At 42.6% G+C, this 23647-nt stretch overlaps 1 protein-coding gene across 8 annotated transcripts in view; it reads right to left on the minus strand.

Annotated features, from left to right (window-relative positions):
* Positions 1–6914: 6914 nt before the first annotated feature.
* LOC120522987 (cytoplasmic protein NCK2) overlaps positions 6915–23647 on the minus strand; it is a 396008-nt gene continuing 379275 nt past the window's right edge. For all 8 annotated transcript variants that reach the window (XM_039743870.1, XM_039743868.1, XM_039743866.1 and 5 more), the window contains one exon: positions 6915–7986. In XM_039743870.1, coding sequence (XP_039599804.1) covers positions 7792–7986 — 195 coding nt within the window. In that variant the 3' untranslated portion in view covers positions 6915–7791. The remainder of the gene's footprint in view (positions 7987–23647) is intronic.

Here is a 23647-nt window from a genome sequence, read left to right on the forward strand (position 1 = left end):
TGGAGACGTTACTCTGTTTATGTTACAGTAAAGACAGGGCGGAAAACCCCACCAGTTTATGCTGTGTCATTTGCTTCCTTTCACAGATTGGCGTAGTCGGCAGGATAGCGCCCGAGGATGTCAGAAGGGCAGGACCTGAGTGCTGTGTTGAACACCTTGGCGAACGAGCTCCAGGCGGTCAAGCTGGACCAGGCCGCCACGCAGGTAGAGCTCGCACAAACAAGGAGGCGGCTGGTGGCCGGAGAAGCTCCCCAGATTGTTCCCCTTACAGAAGCTGATGATCTGGAAGATTATTTGACCATCTTCGAGAGAACAGAGTCTAGACATCAGTGGCCACAAGCGGACTGGGCATCCATTTTGACTTCCTACCTGAAGGGCCTGGCGCAGCGGGACTATCACGACCTCCTTGAGGAGGATGCTGCCCAATACGACCTCCTAAGAGCAGAGTTGTACAAATGCTACGGCATCACCTCCGGCCAGCAGGCGAGGGTATGGCGGCACTGGCGACTCAATCCAGAGCTTCCAGCTAGGGCCCAGGCGTTTGAGTTCTGGGGCAAGCTCAGGCGCTGGCTTCGGCCCGATGTCAATCAAGCCCGCCAGGTGGTTGAGCAGGTAGCCTGTGAGGCATTAGTATACGGCATGCAGACTACCTCACCCAGCAGGTCCGGAGACATCCCTTCCGGGATATGAAGAGGCTCTTGGAAGTCTTGCAGCGCCAACTGGCGGTAAACCAAATCGGGGGGTCTGAGAAGCCTGCTTGTATGGCCCGACAGGGACAGGTTGTCTCACAGGAGCCGCCCCATCGCGCTGTCACCATGGAGCCGCCAGCGAAGACAAGAGACCGGGTGCTCACCCTGCCACGCTGGACCCCAGTCTGGAAGTACAACCGGGTGGGGTTCCGGCGCCAGGAGACGGCACTCCGGGCCCAAGCCCTGAGGTTCTAGCTGGCCTAGACTTTCAGTTTTGCTCTATGCCAGCATCATTTAAAAGAGAGCAGTGGAATGACGATTCCCTGAAGTTTGCCTGGAATGCTGTTGTATCCGCTGACAACCTGGTGTCGCTATATTCCACATCGACTGGGACCCTACTTTGTCCTAGAAAATGACTTCTACTGAGTTGCGGAACAAGAAGGTGAGGTACAGAAGTTGCTGTTAGTGCCGCAAACCTACCGGCGGGAGGTCTGCAACCTCTTAGGCGCCCACCTCGGGGCCGAAAAAACATTAGAGAGAATTAAGCTCCGATTTTATTGGCCCGGGATCAATGAGGAGGTCCGCCATTTCTGTCAGTCTTGCCCAGTCTGTCAGTTACGCCAGATTCCCAGGAGGGACTGAACTCCTCTTATCCCGATTCCCTTTATTGATGTGCCCTTTGAACGGATCGGAGTCGATTTCGTTGGACCCCTACAGCCTTCGGCCCGTGGCCATAAATATATATTGGTCATGGTGGATTACACAACACGATACCCAGAAGCAGTTCCCCTGCAAGCTGCTAATACAAAAAACATCTCACGGGAATTAGTAGGGTTATTTTCCCCCGAGTAGGGATACCTAAGAAAGTCCTCACGGACCAAGGTACGCCCTTTACTTCGGATACGTTCAGGGAGGTGGCCAAGTTACTCCATATCAAGCATCTCAAAACGTCCGTTTTCCACCCTCAGACGGACAGGCTGGTAGAGAGGTTGAACCAGACCCTTAAACAGATGCTCCGCAAGGTAGTCAGCACGGATGGAAGGAACTGGGACTGGGCGGCCTCATAGTCTGGAATCCATACAAATTTTATTTTTTTTTCTCCAGCCATATTCTCCATTTTGTAAAGCACTTTGAGGTAATTTTTTTTTTGTATGAAAATGTGCTATATAAATAAATGTTGTTGTTGTAGTACTTTTTGCATGTCGGAGGTACCACAAGCCTCCTCGGGATTTTCCCCATTTGAGCTTCTCTATGGGCGCCAGCCCCGGGGCATTTTGGACTTACTAAAAGAAGGTTGGGAAGGGGAGGCGCTTCCCTCCACAAATCTGTTAGAATATATTTCGCAATTATGCGATCGATTAGATAAAATTCGACCTGTGCTAAAGGATCACATGTCTCGGGATCAAGCAGCGCAGGTCCGGAATTACAGTGCATCCAGAATGTATTCACAGTGCATCACTTTTTCCACATTTTGTTATGTTACAGCCTTATTCCAAAATGGATTAAATTCATTTTTTTCCTCGGAATTCTACACACAACACTCCATAACAATGTGAAAAAAGTTTACTTGAGGTTTTTGCAAATTTATTAAAAATAAAAAACTGAGAAATCACATGTACATACAGTAAGTATTCACAGCCTTTGCTCAATACTTTGTCGATGCACCTTTGGCAGCAATTGCAGCCTCAAGTCTTTTTGAATATGATGCCACAAGCTTGGCACACCTATCCTTGGCCAGTTTCGCCCATTCCTCTTTGCAGCACCTCTCAAGCTCCATTAGGTTGGATGGGAAGCGTTGGTGCACAGTCATTTTAAGATCTCTCCAGAGATGTTCAATCGGATTTTAAGTCTGGGCTCTGGCTGGGCCACACATTGACATTCACAGATTGTCCGGAAGCCACTCCTTTGATATCTTGGCTGTGTGCTTAGGGTCGTTGTCCTGCTGAAAGATGAACCGTCGCCCCAGTCTGAGGTCAAGAGTGATGTCTCAGTATATTGCTGCAGTCATCTTTCCCTTTATCCTGACTAGTCTCCCAGTTCCTGCCACTGAAAAACATCCCCACAGCATGATGCTGTCACCATCATGCTTCACTGTAGGGATGGTATTGGCCTGGAGATGAGCGGTGCCTGGTTTCCTCCAAACGTGACGCCTGGCATTCACACCAAAGAGTTCAATCTTTGTCTCATCAGACCAGAAAATTTTGTTTCTCATGGTCTGAGAGTCTTTCAGGTGCCTTTTGGCAAACTCTAGGTGGGCTGCCATGTGCCTTTTACTAAGGAGTGGCTTCCGTCTGGCCACTTTACCATACAGGCTTGATTGGTGGATTGCTGCAGAGATGGTTGTCCTTCTGGAAGGTTCTCCTCTTTCCACAGAGGACCTCTGACAGAGTGACCATCGGGTTCTTGGTAACCTCCCTGACAAAGGCCCTTCTCCCCGCTCGCTCAGTTTAGATGGTCGGCCAGCTCAAGGAAGAGTCCTGTTGGTTTCTAACTTCTTCCACTTAAGGATGATGGAGGCCACTGTGCTCACTGGGAACTTCAAAGCAGCAGAAAGTTTTCTGTAACCTTCCCCAGATTTGTGCCTCGAGACAATCCTGTCTCGGAGGTCTACAGACAATTCCTTTGACTTCATGCTTGGTTTGTGCTCTGACATGAACTGTCAACTGTGGCACCTTATATAGACAGGTGTGTGCCTTTCCAAATCATGTCCAATCAAATGAATTTACCACAGGTGGACTCCAATTAAGCTGCAGAAACATCTCAAGGATGATCAGGGGAAACAGGATGCACCTGAGCTCAATTTTGAGCTTCATGGCAAAGGCTGTGAATACTTATGTACATGTGCTTTCTGAATTTTTTTATTTTTAATAAATTTGCAAAAATCTCAAGTAAACTTTTTTCACGTTGTCATTATGGGGTGTTGTGTGTAGAATTCTGAGGAAAAAAATGAATTTAATCCATTTTGGAATAAGGCTGTAACATAACAAAATGTGGAAAAAATGATGCGCTGTGAATACTTTCCGGATACACTGTATAATAGGAACTCCTGCCTGCACAAATTTCGGCCAGGGGATCATGTACTGGTGCTCGTGACCACGTCCTACTCAAAATTGCCCGCCCATTGGCAGGGCCCGTATGAGGTTAAAGAGAGAAAAGGGCTCATCAACTATTTGGTTAGCCAACCAAATCGTCGACCGACCTAGAGGGTGTATCACGTGAACTTGTTAAAGCCGTGGAAGACCAGGGAGGAATAACCTCCTTCCGAGCCCACCCTCTCCCTTTTCTCCAAAAACATATCACTTAACCTCGGCCACAATTTGACACCCCACCAACGACAGGACCTCGAAGCAGCAATCCTGTCTGCCCGGAGGTGGTCAGTGAAGCACCAAGCCGGACCGCGTTCATTCAGAACGATATTGTGACAGACCCGGGGGTGGTTATCCAGGAAAGACCTTACCGCCTCCCGGAGGCAAAAAAGGCTGTGGTGGCGTTGGAGGTCCAGTGGATGTTGGACATAGGTATTATCGAGGAAAGTCAGAGCCCATGGTCCAGTCCCATTGTCCTTGTGTCCAAGCCGGATGGCTCCTGGAGATTCTGCAATGACTTCTGCCGTCTTAATTAGGTCTCCAAGTTTGATGCCTATCCCATGCCCCGGGTCGAAGAGCTCCTCGAGAGGTTGGGAATGGCCCGCTATTTGACTACTCTTGACATGACCAAAGGGTACCGGCAAATTCCCTTAACAGCATCCGCTAAAGAGAAAACTGCTTTCAGTACCCCTAGTGGACACTGGCAATACAAGGTTCTCCCATTTGGGCTGCAAGTGGCAACGGCTACCTTCCAGCATCTGGTAAATAGAATGCTATGGCCCCACCAGTCCTATTGTGCCGCCTAACTTGATGATGTCGTCATTTTTTCCGGCACCTGGGAGGAGCATGTATTGCAGGTTTACGCTGTCCTCCTGACGCTAGCGAAAGCCGGCCTACATATCAACCCCTGGAAGTGTTACTTTGGGTTGAACGAGGCCAAATATTTGGGCAACCTGGTAGGAGGAGGGATGGTGAAACCACAGTGCTCGAAAATAAAAGTAATCTTGGAATGGCCCTGTCCAATACTTAAGGAGTTACTACTGCCGGTTTGTACCTTGTTTCTCCGAGAGGGCAACACCTTTGATAAACCTGACAAAAAATAAGGTCCCTTTGCATATGGTGTGGAATGAAGCTGCGGAACAGGCATTCAGTAACTTAAAGATTTCCCTCACATTGGCACCTATTTTGAGAACACCTGATTTTTCCCTTCCTTTCCTCCTCCAGACTGATGCTTTGGACACTGGCCTCGGTGCTGTATTGAGCCAAAGTGTCAACGGTGTCGAACACCCCGTGATGTACCCGAGTCGGAAACTTTTAGACCAGGAGACGAGGTATGCGGCGGTGGAACGGGAAGCTCTGGCGATCAAGTGGCCGGTAACTCACCTGCAGTACTACCTGCTGGGTCGGGAGTTCACCCTGGTGATGGACTATGCCGCCCTCCAGTGGATGGCCCTTCATAGGGAGTCGAATCCTCGAGTTACCAGGTGGTTTTTCGACCTGCAGCCGTAGAAGTTCACCGTCACTTATTGTCGGGGTAACCTTCAGGCCAACGTGGATGCCCTCGCGGTTCGGGTCGCCCGACCCAGTGGGTCTGGGCTGAAGTGGGGGGTCATGTCACACATGAGCGCATGGGGAGCAGTTTAAGGACCCAGGCCACATCGCAACAACTCATGCCGAGGGACAACAGCGGTGCACTAACCTTTCTCTTCTTGTTTCATCAGCCAGAATGAGGACTTGCCGCCGTAACAAAGCCGGGAAAAAGCATAAAGCTGCCATACTTCCAGGTTCCCTTCTACCCTCCATTTCCGAAATGATGACGTCATTCTCCCGGACTGCATCACTGTTTACCCAGCATGCCACAATTTAATTTCGGGGAGGAATCGCCCTTTTATATTATATCTATATAGATTTGGGTTATGTAAAACGCCGCAATTACAAAAGAACTCATTCCCGGGGGTGTTAAACAGCCTGTCTGGGATTTCTATTTATTGTTTACCTGTAACTGAAAGGTGGTGAGTCAGTATGGTGGTCTAACCAACACAATGAAGACAAAAAGAAACTCCATGAAAAGGTAACTGAAAAGCACAAGTCGGGAATGGAGACAAGAAAATATCCTAGTCCCGTTAAATCAGTCATTAAGAAATGGAAAAAGTATGGCACATAAATCTGCCTAAAGCAGGCCTTCCACAAAAGCTGAGCGATTGTGCCAGAAGAAGACTACTAGTGAGGAAGGCCATCAAGAGACTTGAGTACTCTGAAGGAGCTACAAGCTACAGGGGTTCAGACTGGAGAGACTGGGCCGCCAAAAGCTGTTGCCCGGTGCATCCCATGTAGCAGACAGAAAGCCACAGGTAAAATCGCCCATGAGAGACTCCGAAGTCAGCTGGAAGAAGGTTCTGTGGTTTTATGAGTGGCCATCAGGCTAAACGCCATGTTTGGTGTAAGCCCACCACTGCACATTATCAAAAACACATCAACCTCACCGAGAAGCATGCTGATGGAAAGCCCTGGAAAACTTGAACAGGTAGATGGCAAAATACGGGGATATCCTGGAGGAAATCCTGATGAAGTCTACGCCTTGGGAGAAGATTTGTTTTCCAGCAAGACATCGACACCCCAAGCATGAATGTCTTAAAAACCACACTGTTCATGTCAGAATCCACATCTCAAACCTACTTAGATTTGTGACTGGACTGGAGATGAGCTGATCACTCGCGATCGTCAAGCAACCGTCTGGAAAGACGGCCTGTGGGCAAAGCTGTGAGAGCCCTGGGCACACAGAGTCATCTGCTGAATGCGGACCTGAAAGGAGTAAACACTTCTTTGAGCATTTATTGTTTTTAATATTTGTGATTATTTCAGACCACTTCACAGAGATCTTTGACATCATTTTTTTTTTCTGTTGAAAGGTGTGAAAAAAGCCAAACGCAATCCTCTGGCATTCAACATAACGTAATAATAAAATATCCGGGCACTGTACTGGCTCGAGTACTTTTAATAAAGTTAACAGAGACTCCAACAACACATTTTTAAACCAAACTTGTTAAGTTTTTATTTGTTTTAAGTATTAGTGTCCACAATCAGCTACAGGTACATATTACTCTGAGAATTAAATACATAATATATCATTTTTTTTGTCTTTTTTTTTTTTAACTTGAAACAAGCAATAGGGCAGAAGAAACAAGCATATAGAGGCGGCACGTCTGGTTGTACAATTACAAAAACATTCAGATCTCAATTCGGCTTGAGCTGCTCGCTGTCCCACAAAGCAACAACCTCCTCTAGAAAAGACTCAGAACTGAAATTATTGTTTATAAATATTACACTTTCCGTACAATCTTGCTGTTGAAGAAAGGAAAAAAAAACAAAAGAGAGAGGGAGAGGGAGAGGAGTTTCATTGAGAGTACTGCTGAACCACAGGAGCGCCGGGGAGAGCGGAGTGCTTCGAAATTCAATTCTCAAATCGCTAAAGGAAAAGATTCACAGCTGAGACCGACAGGTCTTTCAAATTTCCTTTGTCAATATTTTGAACAGAAACCGCTTCAGTGCATTCAGACTGTGCCTGACGGCCTGCTTTTAACTTAAGGGGGTCTGTCTGGTAGTGTGGGCAACTAGGAACGAAGAACGCTGTCCTGTTACAAGGGAAAGTACCCGTCCATCGCAGCAGCACTTCTTAACTAAAACACGTCCTGGACTGGGGAGCTTTCAGCCAAGGCATAAAGCGAGTGCTTAAAATGGTCACTTAGTGAAGTTTTATTACTTTCAACCTCTGAAAAGGAACTCAACAGAACTGGAGACATACAGGCTTATAAACACTTAAAAAAGGGACAAGAACACCCACCAAACAGAGCAAACATGTCCAGAATGAGCCACGATCATACGGTGTTTTCTGAATGTTTAAACAAAACCAAAAAGCCCCAGCGTGTCTGAAATGACTGCTCTGTAAAAGTGGCTGTCCAAACCTAAGGCTTCTAGCTGTGTGTCAGGCCTGATGCTGGCCCACCTCAGAGCCGTGGTCACTGAAGTGGTTTAATAAGGTATAATTTTTCTCCGTGTTCACTTGTGAAGATGGGAGCCTTTTTGTAATGTTCCACTAATTCATCCATGGTGCTAAATCGCCGCTGGCCGATGCAGTACACTCCGTCCATCAGCTGCACCTTAAAATGCTTGTTCTTTCCCGATGCTTTCAGTGAGACTGAGAAGTCACTCGGCTGAAAAAAAAAGAAGAAAGAAAACAAAGGTTAGGAGCGAGCGAGCGCTAAAATAAAATAACACACCTCACGTCTGCACATTGAGAAGTGCTTGTCCTGAACGATTATGACTTGCATACGACGCGTTTCCATTTTAGCACAGATTTTCCTAAATACTAAAAAATAAAAGACAAGACAGCATCATTTCCATCCTGTCTCTTTTCCACAAAGAAGAAGAAAACATCCTTTCAGGTAGCGATTCATAATGTGGCGCCTGGCTCTCCGCTGCACCTACAAGTCACGCTCACTCACCTGTACACTTCAAGTTCTCACGGACCTCACATCAGTGCACTTCTGCCTCTTAGACTGCTGGAGACGTGGATCATGGGAATGGCCTAACAGCATCTGGTCATTCTCACTCTGGTTTTAATTCAAATCAACTAAGGGGTAATGAGAGGGTGGGAGGTGTGATTTGAGATCCATTTCACTCAGAACTGGTGAGTCGGCCTGTCTGCACCGTCAACTGGGGCCGAACTGTCACATCACGTGCACAGCATGCTGTAAGGGTGAAAAGTCAAAGTCTGTGTGCCATATCTGGGCCCATCTGGAAAGAGGACCAGCATACGTACTGCGACATACTCTACATCCAGACCTATTCAGAAGCGATCGAGAACATCGAGTGATAGAATGGCAGTGTGTGGAGTACACGTCAAGGGAGGTTACACTTGAGTCATTTAATGCACTAGTGAGGCCTCACTTGAAGTACCGTGTGCAGTTTTGGTCTCCATAAAATAAAGAAAGTCCAGAGGAGAGCGAATGGGCTGGTTCTGGCACTCAGAGGTATGTGCTATGAAGAAGAGATTCATGGATTTGATCCTTTACCATTTAAGCAAACGATGATTATGATTTGACGTGTTCAAAGCGTTTAACACTATAAAGGGAATCAGGACAGTGGATCCCAGCAGCATCTTTTACAACACATTCTTCAACAAAACCACGTGGCTGGAAACTTGTTGCGGGCAGATTTCACACAAATCTTAGAAGGTTTTTCTTAATACAAAGAACCATACAAGGAATAAAGTGGGGTGCTGGAGAATTCGGACTTAAGAGAAGTAGGAACCTTCAGCTCTTGACTTGATGCTATTTTGGACAATCTAGAAAAACAGGACGAACAAGCTCATCAGGCTGAATGGCCTGCTCTTATCACCCTTCTAATGTTCGAATATGCTGCACAAACCCATAATTCATCCGTTTCTTCTTCTCTGCAGCTGTGCCCACAGATGAAGGTTATCTATCCCGGAGCACCAGCATCTCCTTGTGTCATCAGTTGTCCAGAAAGCTGCGTCTGTTCAGTACTCTTAGTGTGGTCCATTAGTGCCACCCCTCATTCCTTCATTCTGTAATCGAGATGTGTGAAGGAGCATAAAATCATGAAAACTCACTTTTTTGAGAACTGAAATTCTCTTATGATTTATGATTGTAATTACAGTGGAACCTCGGTTTACGAGTAACTTGGTTTATGAGTCTTTTGCAAGACGAGCAAAAACTTTTCATAAATTTTGACTTGATAAATGAGCAATATCTTGCAATACGAGTAGTATGGATACACTTTGTCTGCTGAGCGTCATGTGATCACAACTGAGCTGATGGTTCTTCGCCCAGTGCGTCTCTCTCTCTCTCTCTCTCTCCTTATCTCGCTCGCTCGCCCAGCGCGTCTCTCTCTCTCTCCTTATCTCGCTCGCTCGCCCAGGCGTCTCTCTCTCTCTCTCTCTCCTTATCTCGCTCGCTAACCCGTCTCTCTCTCTCTCTCCTTATCTCGCTCGCCCATCTCTCTCTCTCTCTCTGGCAATCGTCTCCTATTCTCTGTCTGAGTCTGTGTGCCTCACTCATATAGTCAACATCCGTACGAGTGTATACTGTTTACTACAGCATTATGACTGTGTGTGTGTGCGCTGTGAAGTGCGTGTCCCCATCTTGCTCCCCAAAACACGAAGCTCTCTCTCCTTATCTCGCTCGCTCGCCCAGCATCTCTCTCTCTCTCTCTCCTTATCTCGCTCACTCGCCCAGCACGTCCCTCTCTCTCTCCTTATCTCGCTCGCTCGCTCGCCCAGCGCGTTTCTCTCTATCTCTCTCTCTCCTTATTTCGCCGCCAGCGTCTCTCTCTCTCTCTCTCCCCTTATCTCGCTCGCTTGCTCACCCGTCTCTCTCTCTCTCTCCCTCTCCTTATCTCGCTCGCCCGTCTCTCTCTCTGGCAATCGTCTCCTATTCTCCGTCTGAGTCTGTGTGCCTCACTCATATAGTCAACATCCGTACGAGTGTATACTGTTTACTACAGCATTGTGACTGTGTATGTGTGTGTGTGCGCTGTGAAGTGCGAGTCCCCATCTTGCTCCCCAAAACACGAAGCTGAGTCTCAGTACTTTAACACCAGCTTTATTCAGCTTGAAACAGCAACAGCGCTGTTATTTATTGTAGTGGGATCTTTATAATGTTCCTTGTATGACCCATTGACGACAGGCGCTTAGTGCATGTCTGCGATCTTTTTGGATGCGCTTATACGGTGAACTGCTACAGCATTGGGAGACTGCGATTGCTTTGGGGCGCTCTTCTGCGTGTCGTCCCGTTGGGTGGAATCCCACATGAAACTCACACCAGCCATGATTCTTTTTAAAGGTAAAGTGCAGGTTAATTTGTATTATGTATTTTACTTTATATTTTGTATTAATCATTTTTATATGAATAGTTTTGGGTTGTGGAACGAATCCATCTGAGTTTCCATTATTTCTTATGGGGAAATTCGCTTTGATATAAGAGTGCTTTGGATTGCGAGCACATTTTCGGAACGAATTATGCTCGCAAACTGAGGTTCCACTGTATATGTTCCTTCTATACACAAACTTGTCCTTGTACTATTGTGTACATGACGGATGTTTTCAAGGTGATTTTCCTACTTTACTTGTTGGTGTTCAGCCACCCTGTCAGCTATTTCAGGGATGCAACATCCTAACGATTCCAAGTCTTCATAGCAGCAGTTCCAGTGATCACCAGTAAAGGCTTTGACACCTTACATGGCTTTCCCAGTGATTTTCAGTCATAGCCTTCATATCTTCTTATCTAATACGCTACCGTGGCTGTCCGTTTGTCTGTCCAGGATTTTAAATCACCTGTAGCTCGCAAACTGTATGAACTATTGACCTGATATTTGGTACACATATACTACGTGACGTCTACTATTCACTTTCAGGGTGATGATTGACCTCCAAGGTTATTCCTCCTTTTACTTTTATTTTATTTTTTTGTAGAATCAACTCTTGGCAGCGGCCAGCAGGATGGTCGTGCGGTGCATGCATACAGGCGCCATTCTCATCCCTACCACCTTCGCTGTCACTTCCCTAACCTCTTCATATCTTAAATCATTCCTGAGGCAGATTGAAGACTTAAGCGAAAAATTTAAGAAAATGTACTAAGTAATTGCAACACAAACACGGACTTAATCAGTTTTAACGTGAAAAGATGCCGACGAAAGAAGAGAAGAAGAAGAAAAGAAGAGCTGCTCAGGAAGCAGCGAGCGCATCAACGAATGGTAAACAGAGACTGAGAAAGAGTCAAGCATATTCGCTGCAAGTTACCGTCATTACTGGTACTGTATAATCGTGGTGAGTCTGAGGCACTCAGCAGTGAGCTCCCATGAAGGCATTTGTGTAGTTTTACATGCCCAGCAATTTAAGTTTGATTTGGTCTTTAGTTGTAAGGATGAGCTCTGTGAACATGACAGCCGACAAGCAATGAACGTTCATGTGGAAGTGCAATTCATATAATGCAGCGACAAGGAATAAGGAATGCAGGTGCTGTGGACTTCACAAACAGAAGATGAGCTTGTCTGTCTGATGTGTCTTGTCATTGTAATAGAATGGGATAAACGAGACAAAGGGCAGAGTACATTGCCGGCTCTGTCACACAGCACGCTATTGGCTGTCACAAAAACGGGTGAGCATAACTGCTCTGAAAGGTCGTCACTAGTCACTAAATTATTCACCACCCCCTAGGGATTCACAGGAGGTGAGCAAAAGAAACTGAAACAAAGACTTGACACTGAATGAAAATATAGAGCTAAAATATCAATTTCGGGCCTCAGCAGCACAAGGAAACTGCAGCTTTATGATTAATTTGTACGTTGTGATGAGAGTGTTGACAGAAGAGAAAGACCAGCGCAGCTACTGGGCTCAAGCCCTTCTGTCTGCTATGACGGCTTTCTGTCATTTTAACTACTGCATCACAATATGACATAAAAGCAGCAAAGAGAGTTGAGATAAGCAGTGTGGCTTGTTTTTGTTTTCAGTTCTGTTTACAGCGATCGGTTCATAGCGTGCATTGTGGCAATGTTACTTTTATTGGTGGTTTATTAAATTACGGATTCTTCAAATGTTAATTTTTTTCCCTGTGCTTAAAACTCGTTAAAAAAAAAAAAGTGTTTTCTGATAGACGTGGTGGATGTGCACGTCCGCAAAACCAAATCTCAGAGGAGAGAAGAACTTGCGTAACCGCTGATAGACGTGGTGGATGTGCACGTCCGTAAAACCAAATCGCAGAGTCTGCATTTCAATTTTGTTTCTGATGATTTCTATAGTTTCTAGGAGCTCGGGCTTACACAGCTAGTAATATATAAATTCTGTTCTTAAATAAGCCAGCTATGAATGGAAATGTAACCTTTGTCAAATTTTGGAAGTGTTCAAAGTGATAAAAGTTTTTTAAACAAGCAAAATTCAGAATTTAATTAATTCTGACATTTAATATAAAGATGCTTTTTTAGTGTATGGTATGCACTCTGTATATTTAGTGCACTTAAAAGAATTAAAAGAGTAAATGATGTAACAATCTAAACAGCTGAAAGAAATATCACATTAAAAATCATCAATATATAACTTGAAACGAAGCATGAGCTTTACCTGACAATTGATATCATTTTACAACTTAAAGTGCGGAGCTGATTTGCTAGCCCTCCACTTGCAGTAACAGATAGATTTAGAGCACTTCTTAAAAAAGCAATGGCAGCAAATAGCTTGAGTAAGTTTATATATTCACAATTGACAATTCAACTTAGCACAAACCTCTTAAAGCATTTGGCTTTAAATAATCATTTACAGTAGCTTTGAAATAAAATGTCCTCCCAAGCCGTCAAATTCATATGAAACCAACTTACTCATTGCTTTCTTCTAAACGCACCACACATTAAAAACAAGAACAGCTTTACAAAAATGACACTTTACTGCCACTTAGTGTCTGATTTTTGCAATTGCCTTTTTCCAAAAAGCAAAAATAATGTCAGTGACACAGGACAATAAGCAGCAGCTAGTACTGCAGAAAGGTGAATACGGTTTAAAAATCTTGGTAAACTCTTTCAATTACATGGCCATAAAACTGGTAACAGAATGGCCCTCACACGCCACACAAGGCAACAACAATCAAATTAGAAGCCTTAGTTATGCAACTCCCTGGCAGCACAATTAGCGTCTCACAAGGATTTGGGGAGAATCTTCAATTAGTTACAGTACACAAAGCAGGACTTTAAACATCTGACGCTCATGCATCACTTGTCTTTACTGCTCCACGTAAGTCACGTAATTAGCACAGTGCCAACTCTAAAGGAGAAGGAACTGTTTATACAGTGCAAGAATCCCAGAATTATAGGTTTTTAAGGTCCCTAAATCAAAAAAACCTGATGTGAAAGGCCTGTGAAAATTGTGAAATAAAATCACAAATGGAATATGGAGAGAACAGCACTCATTTTACGGTGTTTAAAAGATACTACAATAATTTAGCATCGGCCCAAAAGCCTGACCTGCTGAATAGACTTGTCTGTTTTTTATTGCTTGAACGTGGCTCTGTTCTTTGTTGAATTGATGTTTATAGTTATATACGTTTGCTATTTCTAATTTTATTTGAATTGAGGATCTTTTTTTTTTGGGCATACAGTAGCTTTCCAAATCTAAATGTCTCTCCCAGTCTTGTAAAAAATTGGGAATTGGATGGGGTAATTCTCTTTGTTCTTCTGACTCCTTCTGAGCGATTCAGACAAAAATAAACATAAAGATAAAACTTCAGTAAGAGATTAGATGAGGAGTGCCAGCCTGATGAGCACCTCCACTTCAGTCAGACAGTAACCCCCTGGCGTTACATACTTTTATTTTATTTTTTTTTTTACTTTAAATCCCTGCTAGAATGATGTGTGTGCCAAGCTGGTGCTTTTAATATTTTTGCATCAAGGTGTGTGATTCAGAGCACATTTACCGACCTGTACAGCCATTTCTAACAGTCTGACTGACGCTCACATCACACATGTCCTGCTGCTATCCCTGTTGTAGTTCATTTTGGTTATTCTTCCATGCTACTTATAATCTATACTAATAAAAGGCAAAGCCCTCATTCACTCACTCACTCACTCACTCACTCATCACTAATTCTCCAACTTACCGTGTAGGTAGAAGGCTGAAATTTGGCAGGCTCATTCCTTACAGCTTACTTACAAAAGTTGGCAGGTTTCATTTCGAAATTCTACGCGTAATGGTCATAACTAGAAGCTATTTTTCTCCATTTACTGTAATGGAGTTGAGCTCGAAAGCTGTGGGGGGCGGAGTTTCGTGTGACATCATCACGCCTCTCACGTAATCACGCATTACATAGAAAACCGGGAAGAGCTACAAAAAGCGCTGAAGAAAACATGCATTATATAATTAAGAAGGCAGCGAAACAATTAGAAGCAAGCGAGTGACATATAAAACCATATTCAGCGGCTCACGTGAACTGACGCAGTGCGCAGACAAAAAGCAACAGTTCCAAAGACTGCTGAACAAAAACTGAATTACACTGCTACACTCAAATAGACAAACCACACGCTGTGGCGCAATAGTAGAGGCTTCACCTGTAGCGCCGCCATCCGGGGTTCGATTCCCGAGAGGGGATGCACTAAGTATGTACGTGCGCTTCTCGATTCATTTTAGCCTCGCATCCCCTTGGTTTGAGACGTATGAAAAATATGCGGTTAGCAGAAAGACAGATCACCAATTGAAGCTTTATGAATAATGGATACTTTATTCGCGATCAATGATTGTTTTGGTAAAGCCATACTCAGTGTATTCATTAGATTAACGGTAAAAAAGTAAGAGCGAGGGGAGGATCACTTATTGAGGCACGCAGGCAAAACCACAATAGCACACGGGCTCGATGCACTGTAGTGAGCGTCAACTCGATCTGAATTGCACGATCACATTCGAAAAAATATATCTTTTGAAGTTCTATTTAGTCCATATGTGTCAAACTCAAGGCCCGCAGGCCACATTCGGCCCGGCGTGTAATTATATCCGGCCCGCGAAATCATTTTATATATTACTAGCAGAATACCAAGGCCGCGGAGAAGTAGTGTGTTAAAGAAGGTACGAAAAAGAAAAGGAAAAATTTTACAAATAACGTAACATGATTGTTAATGTAATTGTTTTGTCATTGATATGAGTGTTGTTGTCATATCTATCTATCTATATATATATCTCTATCTATCTATCTCTATATATATATATATATATATATATATATATATATATATATATACCAAGCCATAGCGATGTCATGTGTTAAAGAAGTTATGAAAAGAAAAGGAAACATTTTAAAAATAATGTAACATGATTGTCAAAGTAATTGTTTTGTGTATTTGGCGGCAGCGTCACAAAGTTTTTTCGTCTAGCTGCATCAGAAAATGTACCCCGACGTCTGACACGCCTCCTTTTACTGTTTTCTCACAGCTTGGATTGCTGCTGTCATATATACACACACACACACACACACACACACACACACACACATATACATACATACATACATACATACATACATACATATCTATATATATATATACATACCTATCTACATCATATATACACACACACATACATACATACACACACACAAATTATATATATGTGTGTATGTATGTATGTGTGTGTGTATATATATATATATATATATATATATATATATATATAATGTAGATAGGTGTGTGTGTGTGTGTATATATATATATATATATATATATATATATATATATATATATATATATATATATATATATATATATACACATACATACATATATATACACATACATATACTTGTGTGTATAGCTTTTATATATGTGTGTGTATAGCTTTGGTCACTGAGTGCAAGGGAGAAATAATAAAATATAGTCTATAAGTTATTAAACAGTAAAACATTAACGTTTTAAGAAGTACAGGTACATTGATATGGAGGAATATTTCGGACAAAATGAAATAAATAAATAAATGCGTAAATAAATAAAAGTACTGTGAAATGTGAGCATAAATAAATAAATGTGTCATGAAATGAGAGCCTTAATAAATAAATATGTCATGAAATTAGAGCATTAATAAATAAATGTGTCACGAAATATGTTTTCGTTGCTTATTTATTTATTTCATTTTATCCGTAACATTCCTGCAAACCGTCATGAAATACGGCTTGAAATAAAACTGTCACTTTCACTCGTCAAAGTTGAGAGGGTGGGCTCTAACACGCCTCTAGTTACTGATTGGTGAATCGATAGCACAAGAATTAATTAGAAAAATGCTTACTACTGCCGATGAAATGGATTCTGCCGAAGATATTACGTATTTCAGAGAGAGAACTGAAGATTTATCAGAAGAAATTACAATGTTGGCGGCCCTTTTAGACTCCGATATAGATGAAACTATTTTTGAAATTATCGAAGAACAGGTGGAACAGACTCTACTACACTCCAGTTCAGGTGATGCAGTACCCTGCTCTGGACGTCCATCCTTTGACATTCCAGCTGAGTCAATAGAACACCTTCTGTTATGTGGTTTAAAAGTACAACAGATTGCAGATCTGTATGATGTATCAGAGAAGACGATCACAAGACGAACGAGCCAGTTTGATATACAGTAAGCTGCAACGGCTGTATTAGTTTAGGTACTTTGACATGGAATGCCCAAAGCAGCTCCACCTAATATTTTGAACTGAACAACTTTACCACTGATCAGAGCTGTACAGTTGTTTGAAAAAGTAGCTGCGAATATGCAACTGACTTTCTACTCGTAAAACAAGGGTCAAATACTCAGTTCTAAAAGGGCCGCCAACATTGTAATTTCTTCCGATAAATCTTCAATTCTCTCTCTGAAATACGTAATATCTTCGGCAGAATCCATTTCATCGGCAGTAGTAAGCATTTTCTAATTAATCTTGTGCTATCGATTCACCAATCAGTAACTAGAGGGCGTGTTAGAGCCCACCCTCTCAACTTTGATGAGTGAAAGTGACAGTTTTATTTCAAGCCGTATTTCATGACGGTTGGCAGGAATGTTACGGACAAAATTAAATAAGCAACAGAAAACATGTTTCGTGACACATTTATTTATTTATGCTCTCATTTCATGACATATTTATTTATTAAGGCTGTCATTTCATGACACATTTATTTATTTATGCTCACATTTCACAGTACTTTTATTTATTTACGCATTTATTTATTTATTTCATTTTGTCCGAAATATTCCTCCATACATTGAGCCCTACTGGAGTGGTTGCGGGTAAACTACATTTTAAAGACTGTGTAACACAACAGGTAAGTAACTAACAGCAGCTAAAATATATATGGATCATCTCTCGGTAGTAGATCCCTTTTGAAAGGCGCTACACGACGGCTGTGGTATAGAAATTACATTTTCTATGTGAACGTTCAAATTTGTGCCTCTGGTAATGTGCCTTACCGGCATTTAAAGAAAATTAGTTTTGTGTCCTCTGCAGTGTTAAGCGAGAAAGGCTTTGGTTTGGGATAAAAGGAAAAAGGTGTAAAGAAAGGAAAGTTGCCTTTTTCTTTTATATAGTATAGAGATGTGTTAAGCTGGCGTTATGATCGCCTTTTGGGGACAGTCGCGGTGGGTCTTGTGTAGACTGGTGAGGCGTCCCGCCATTAATCGGCTGTGATGGCACTGTCAGTCCTCCACTGTGCGTGTCTTCATAATCCGGGGTGAGAACCTCATAATCGTATACATGCAAAAGAAAGTGTGAATCGCCTTAATATTATTTTGTCGTGGTGTAGAAAAGGGGTCCCGTGTTTGCACTTGTCTGGGCTATAGCGCAGGGGGAGGATGAAAAAATTAAAAGTACTCACTTTGACTTAAGGCAGAAGCGAAGTCAGCGTCTCAAAGGCCGGCACAGCTATGCACGCGCTGGCTGCTCGACCTTTGCTGGGCAGGAGACCACAGTTTTTGCAGACACGTTCATGATATCAAAAGTCTCAGCGCTCTTTGGAGGTCATTCATATATTATATATATAGCAAAATCAGCGCAGCGGAGAAGTAGTGTGTTAAAGAAGTAATGAAAAGAAAAGGAAACATTTTAATAATAGCGTAACATGATTGACATTGTCATGAGTGTTGCTGTCATATATATGCCTGCCTAAATAAGTCACCCTCGCTTTGCTCTTACTTTATTTACCGTTCATTTAATCATGGCTATGGCGGAAAAATTATAAAATGGAAGGAGGATGGCTTTACCAAAACAATTATTGATGGCGAATCGATTATTCATAAAGCTTGAATTGGTGATCTTTTTCTGTGTTAACCTCATATTTTTCATACTTCTTCTCAAACTAAGGTGGTGCGAGGGTAAAATGAATCGGGATGCGCTGATCAATGTAATCGTGTACCAGGAAATCATGCATTGACAAAAGCTCCCCTTTGCTTGTAATGCAAAGTGTGATTAAATGCATTATTTTTAGCGTTATGGAGCACATGCATGAAGCTTCTCAGCTGTGCTTGTGCTAAGAAAAGGAAAGATTTTAAAAATAACGTAACACGATTGTCAATGTGACCTTTTGTAAGTAGTGCCTGGAGGATTCAGTGTGGAGAAACTCTAGAGACAGCGTGTGTATTAACTTGTGGATTTTTCTGTGAGTATTTGGTGGCAGTCTGAAGTTGCTTCGAAGACGGGTTAGCTGAGCTCAGCTCAGAGCGAAATGAGATGAATGGGAGGGAGATGATGACGTGACTCCCCACCGCCTTAACTGTCAATCCCCACAAACACAGTCTCGGAATTTGCATAAGCACACCCCTTCACCTACAATTTTAACTTAGTTACAAAGTGATCAAAACTCTCGTTTATATCCTCGTCCTCTCATTAAACTTGTATCCCGCATTACCTGTGGGCATGTGAAACGCCAGCGTAGCCTGTCTATGAACTTAATTTAAAGTTTAGGTTTACACCTTGCTTTCTTTCCGAGGCAGCAACACTCATGAATATGGTAGTATATGTCACTCGCTCGCTTCTTATTGTTTTTCGCTGCCTTCTCAATTATATAATGCATGTTTTCTTAAGCGCTTTTTGGAGGTCTTCCTGGTTTTCTACGCACTGCGTTGACAATCAGTTCACGTGATTACGTGGGAGGCGTGATGATGTCACACGAAACTCCGCCCCCCCACGTCATTCCAGCTCAACTCCATTACAGTTAATGGAGAAAAATACCTTCCAGTTATGACCATTAGGGTAGAATTTCGAAATGAAACCTGCCCAACTTTTGTAAGTAAGCTATAAGGAATGAGCCTGCCAAATTTCAGCCTTCTACCTACACGGGAAGTTGGAGAATTAGTGATGAGTCAGTGAGTGAGTGAGTGAGGGCTTTGCCTTTTATTAGTATAGATTGTTATTAATGGCCCGGGGATATGAAGCGCTGGTAACACAATAAACTACAGATCCCATAATCCAGCGCTTCAGCTGCCTTGCTGAACACTTACCGCATTAATCAAGTCTAGCTTATGATGCTGCAAGTTATTGCGAAGCTAGCCCACACGAAGCCGAAGAGAAAAGGTGATTCTGAACATAGAGCCTTTAAAACCGATGGGAGGCTGAGTATATGTTTACTGACATTGCCGGTAAACCCGTGTGTCTCATTTGTGGAGCTAATGTGGCTGTAATTACAGAATTTAATCTAAGACGGCACTATGAGACAAAACATCAGGATAACCTGAAAGACTTGAATGCAATGCACAAGATACAATAGAACTTGAACAGATACGCAGACTTGCATGTAAGAGCGGGAGTCATCCGTTTTAACAAACAGCCTTCCCATTTAATTATTTAGGAATGGATAAATAAATTAAGATTTTGTACAAATAATGTTTTTCATTTTCTTCCTTCATGGATTCTGGCACCCCAGCAACAGTTGCTTTCGCACCCCAAAGACTGTATATATATATATATATATATATATATATATATATATATATATATATATATATATATATATATGTGTATATATATGTGTATATATATGTGTATATATATGTGTGTGTGTGTGTGTGTATATGTATATATGTAGATATGTATGTATATATATATGTTTATATATACTGCTCAAAAGAATTAAAGAAACACTTTTTAATCAGAGTATAGCATAAAGTCAATGAAACTTATGGGATATTAATCTGGTCAGTTAAGTAGCAGAGGGGGTTGTTAATCAGTTTCAGCTGCTGTGGTGTTAATGAAATTAACAACAGATGCACTAGAGGGGCAACAATGAGATGACCCCCAAAACAGGAATGGTTTAACAGGTGGAGGCCACTGACATTTTTCCCTCCTCATCTTTTCTGACTGTTTCTTCACTAGTTTTGCATTTGGCTACAGTCAGTGTCACTACTGGTAGCATGAGGCGATACCTTGACCCTACAGAGGTTGCACAGGTAGTCCAACTTCTCCAGGATGGCACATCAATACGTGTCATTGCCAGAAGGTTTGCTGTGTCTCCCTGCACAGTCTCAAGGACATGGAGGAGATTCTAGGAGACAAACAGTTACTCTAGGAGAGCTGGAGAGGACCATAGAAGGTCCATAACCCATCAGCAGGACCAGTATCTGCTCCTTTGGGCAAGGAGGAACAGGATGAGCACTGCCAGAGCCCTACAAAATGACCTCCAGCAGGCCACTGGTGTGAATGTCTCTGACCAAACAACCAGAAAGACTTCATGAGGGTGACCCAAGGGCCCCATGTCCTCTAATGGGCCCTGAGCTCACATCCCAGCAGCATGCAGCTCGATTGGCATTCGCCATAGAATACCAGAATTGGCAGATGCACCACTGGTGCCCTGTGCTTTTTACAGATGAGAGCAGGTTCACCCTGAGCACGTGACAGAAGTGAAAGGGTCTGGAGAAGCCATGGAGAACATTATGCTGCCTGTAACATCATTCAGCATGAGCAGTTTGGTGGTGGGTTAATGATTGTCTGGGGAGGCATATCCATGAAGGGTCACACAGACCGCTACAGGCTTGACAAAGGCACCTTGGCTGCCATTAGGTATCAGGATGAAATCCTTGGACCCATTGTCAGACCCTATGCTGGTACAGTGGCTCCTGGTGCACGACAATTCCTGGCCTCATGTGGTGAGAGTATGCAGGCAGTTCCTGGAGGATGAAGGAATTGATACCATTGACTGGCCACCACAGTTTCCTGACCTAAATCCAATAATACACCTCTGGGACATTATGTTTTGGTCCATCCAATGCCACCAGGTAGCACCTAAGACTGTCCAGTAGCTCAGTAATGCCCTGGTCAAGATCTGGGAGGAGATCCCCCACAACACCATCTGTCATCTCATTAGAAGCATGCACTGATGTTGTCAGGCATGTATACAAGAACACAGGGGCCATACAAAGTGCAGCGTACAATTTTGAGTTGCTGCAATTAAATTTTGGCAAAATGGACTAGCCTGCCACATAATTTTTTCACTCTGATTTTTAGGGCGTCTTTGAATTCAGGGCTCTGTAGGTTGATCATTTCATTTCCATCAAACGATGTGGCATCCTTTCGTTCCTAACACATTACCCAGTCGATATCAGTATAGATATCCAGGAGGATTTCTTTTTCCCATTGAGATCTGATGTGTTTTCAAAGTGTTCCTTTAATTTTTTTGAGCAGTTTATATATATATATATATATATATATATATATAGCAAAATACCCGCGCTTGGCAGCAGAGAAGTAAAAAGAAAAGAAAACATTTTAATAATAACGTAACATGATTGACAATGTAATTGTTTTGTCATTGTAATGAGTGTTGCTGGCATATATATATATATATATATATATATATATATATACACACAGTATATACACACACAGACACACACATATATATACACATCATATATATATATATATATATATATATACATATATACACACATACATCAACATATACATACATACACACACACACACCAACACACACACACCACTATCGTATATGTTCAAGTTCTATTTAAATTTTAAATAGAAGGAATTTTTATTTAGTCGACAGAATATTATTCCGGAATAAATCAACTCAAACCTTAAATAACTTATAATATTTTGCTCTCCATAAAAATATATCCTGTCAAAATTATACAAGTTCAAATATGAACATGCTGTATAACAAAACCTAGAAATATAAATAAAATTTGTTCTTTTCAGCAATAACAAATCAAATCATTCAGTTGTCTTTGTTCTTATGTCATTTTAGAGTTGGACGCCTGGCATCTTTTTTTGGCCACAAGTTCGTTTCTGTTTGGTGTGAGGTTCTGTGTTGTGGAGATTCTCAGGATGGACTGCAGGTGCTCATCAGTGAGGCGACTCCTGTGTGCTGTTTTGTTAGTCTTCATCACTGAGAAGAGCTTCTCACACAGATATGTGGTACCAAACCTGCACAAGGTTCGAGCCGCATGTAGACAGAGCTGGAGCATTTCTGCAGGAATGGAGTGAATAAACTGTGCGGGTCCTGCAGTATCGTACTTTGCCTTCAGTGTGCCATTACACTGCAGCTCAATCACCTTCATCTGAATCTACACAGGTGCAGTTTCCACATCTACAGCAAATGGGTTGCGAAACAACTCAAAATTCTTTTTTTTGTTCTTCAAAGCCACCAAAGCAACATGCGAACTCAGTGCGCAGTGCGCTCAGTTTATCAGCAAAGTGCGTATTTGAGAACACTGTTGTACCGACTTGGTTCAACATTACTTGGCAACAGGGAAAGTGGGGCAAGTTGCACTGGTGCATTTGTGTCTCCCATAAAAGCAGCTTCATTTGAAATGATTTTGCACGGGTAAAAACGTCTGCTGAAGTGTCAGATTCTTCTTTAACTCTTCTGCTTTCTGTATCTTCTGCATTGCATTCAGGTCTTTCAGGTTATCTTGATGTTTTGTCTCATAGTGCCGTCTTAGATTAAATTCTGTAATTACAGCCACATTAGCTCCACAAATGAGACACACGGGTTTAGCGGCAATGTCAGTAAACATATACTCAGCCTCCCATCGGTTTTTAAAGGCTCTATGTTCAGAATCACCTTTTCTCTTTGGCATCGTGTGGGCTAGCTTCGCAATAACTTGCAGCATCATAAGCTAGACTTGATTAAACAGTAAGTGTTACGCAAGGCAGCTGAAGCGCTGCATTATGGGATCTGTAGTTTATTGTGTTACCAGCGCTTCATATCCCTGGGCCATTAATAACAATAATAAATAAAATGATCTCGCGGGCCGGATATAATTACACGCCGGGCCGGATGTGGCCTGCGGGCCTTGAGTTTGACACATATGGACTAAATAGAACTTGAAAAGATATATTTTTTCGA

Source organism: Polypterus senegalus, chromosome 2 (assembly GCF_016835505.1).
Source record: "Polypterus senegalus isolate Bchr_013 chromosome 2, ASM1683550v1, whole genome shotgun sequence".
In the NCBI taxonomy this organism is placed as follows: Eukaryota; Metazoa; Chordata; class Cladistia; order Polypteriformes; family Polypteridae; genus Polypterus; species Polypterus senegalus.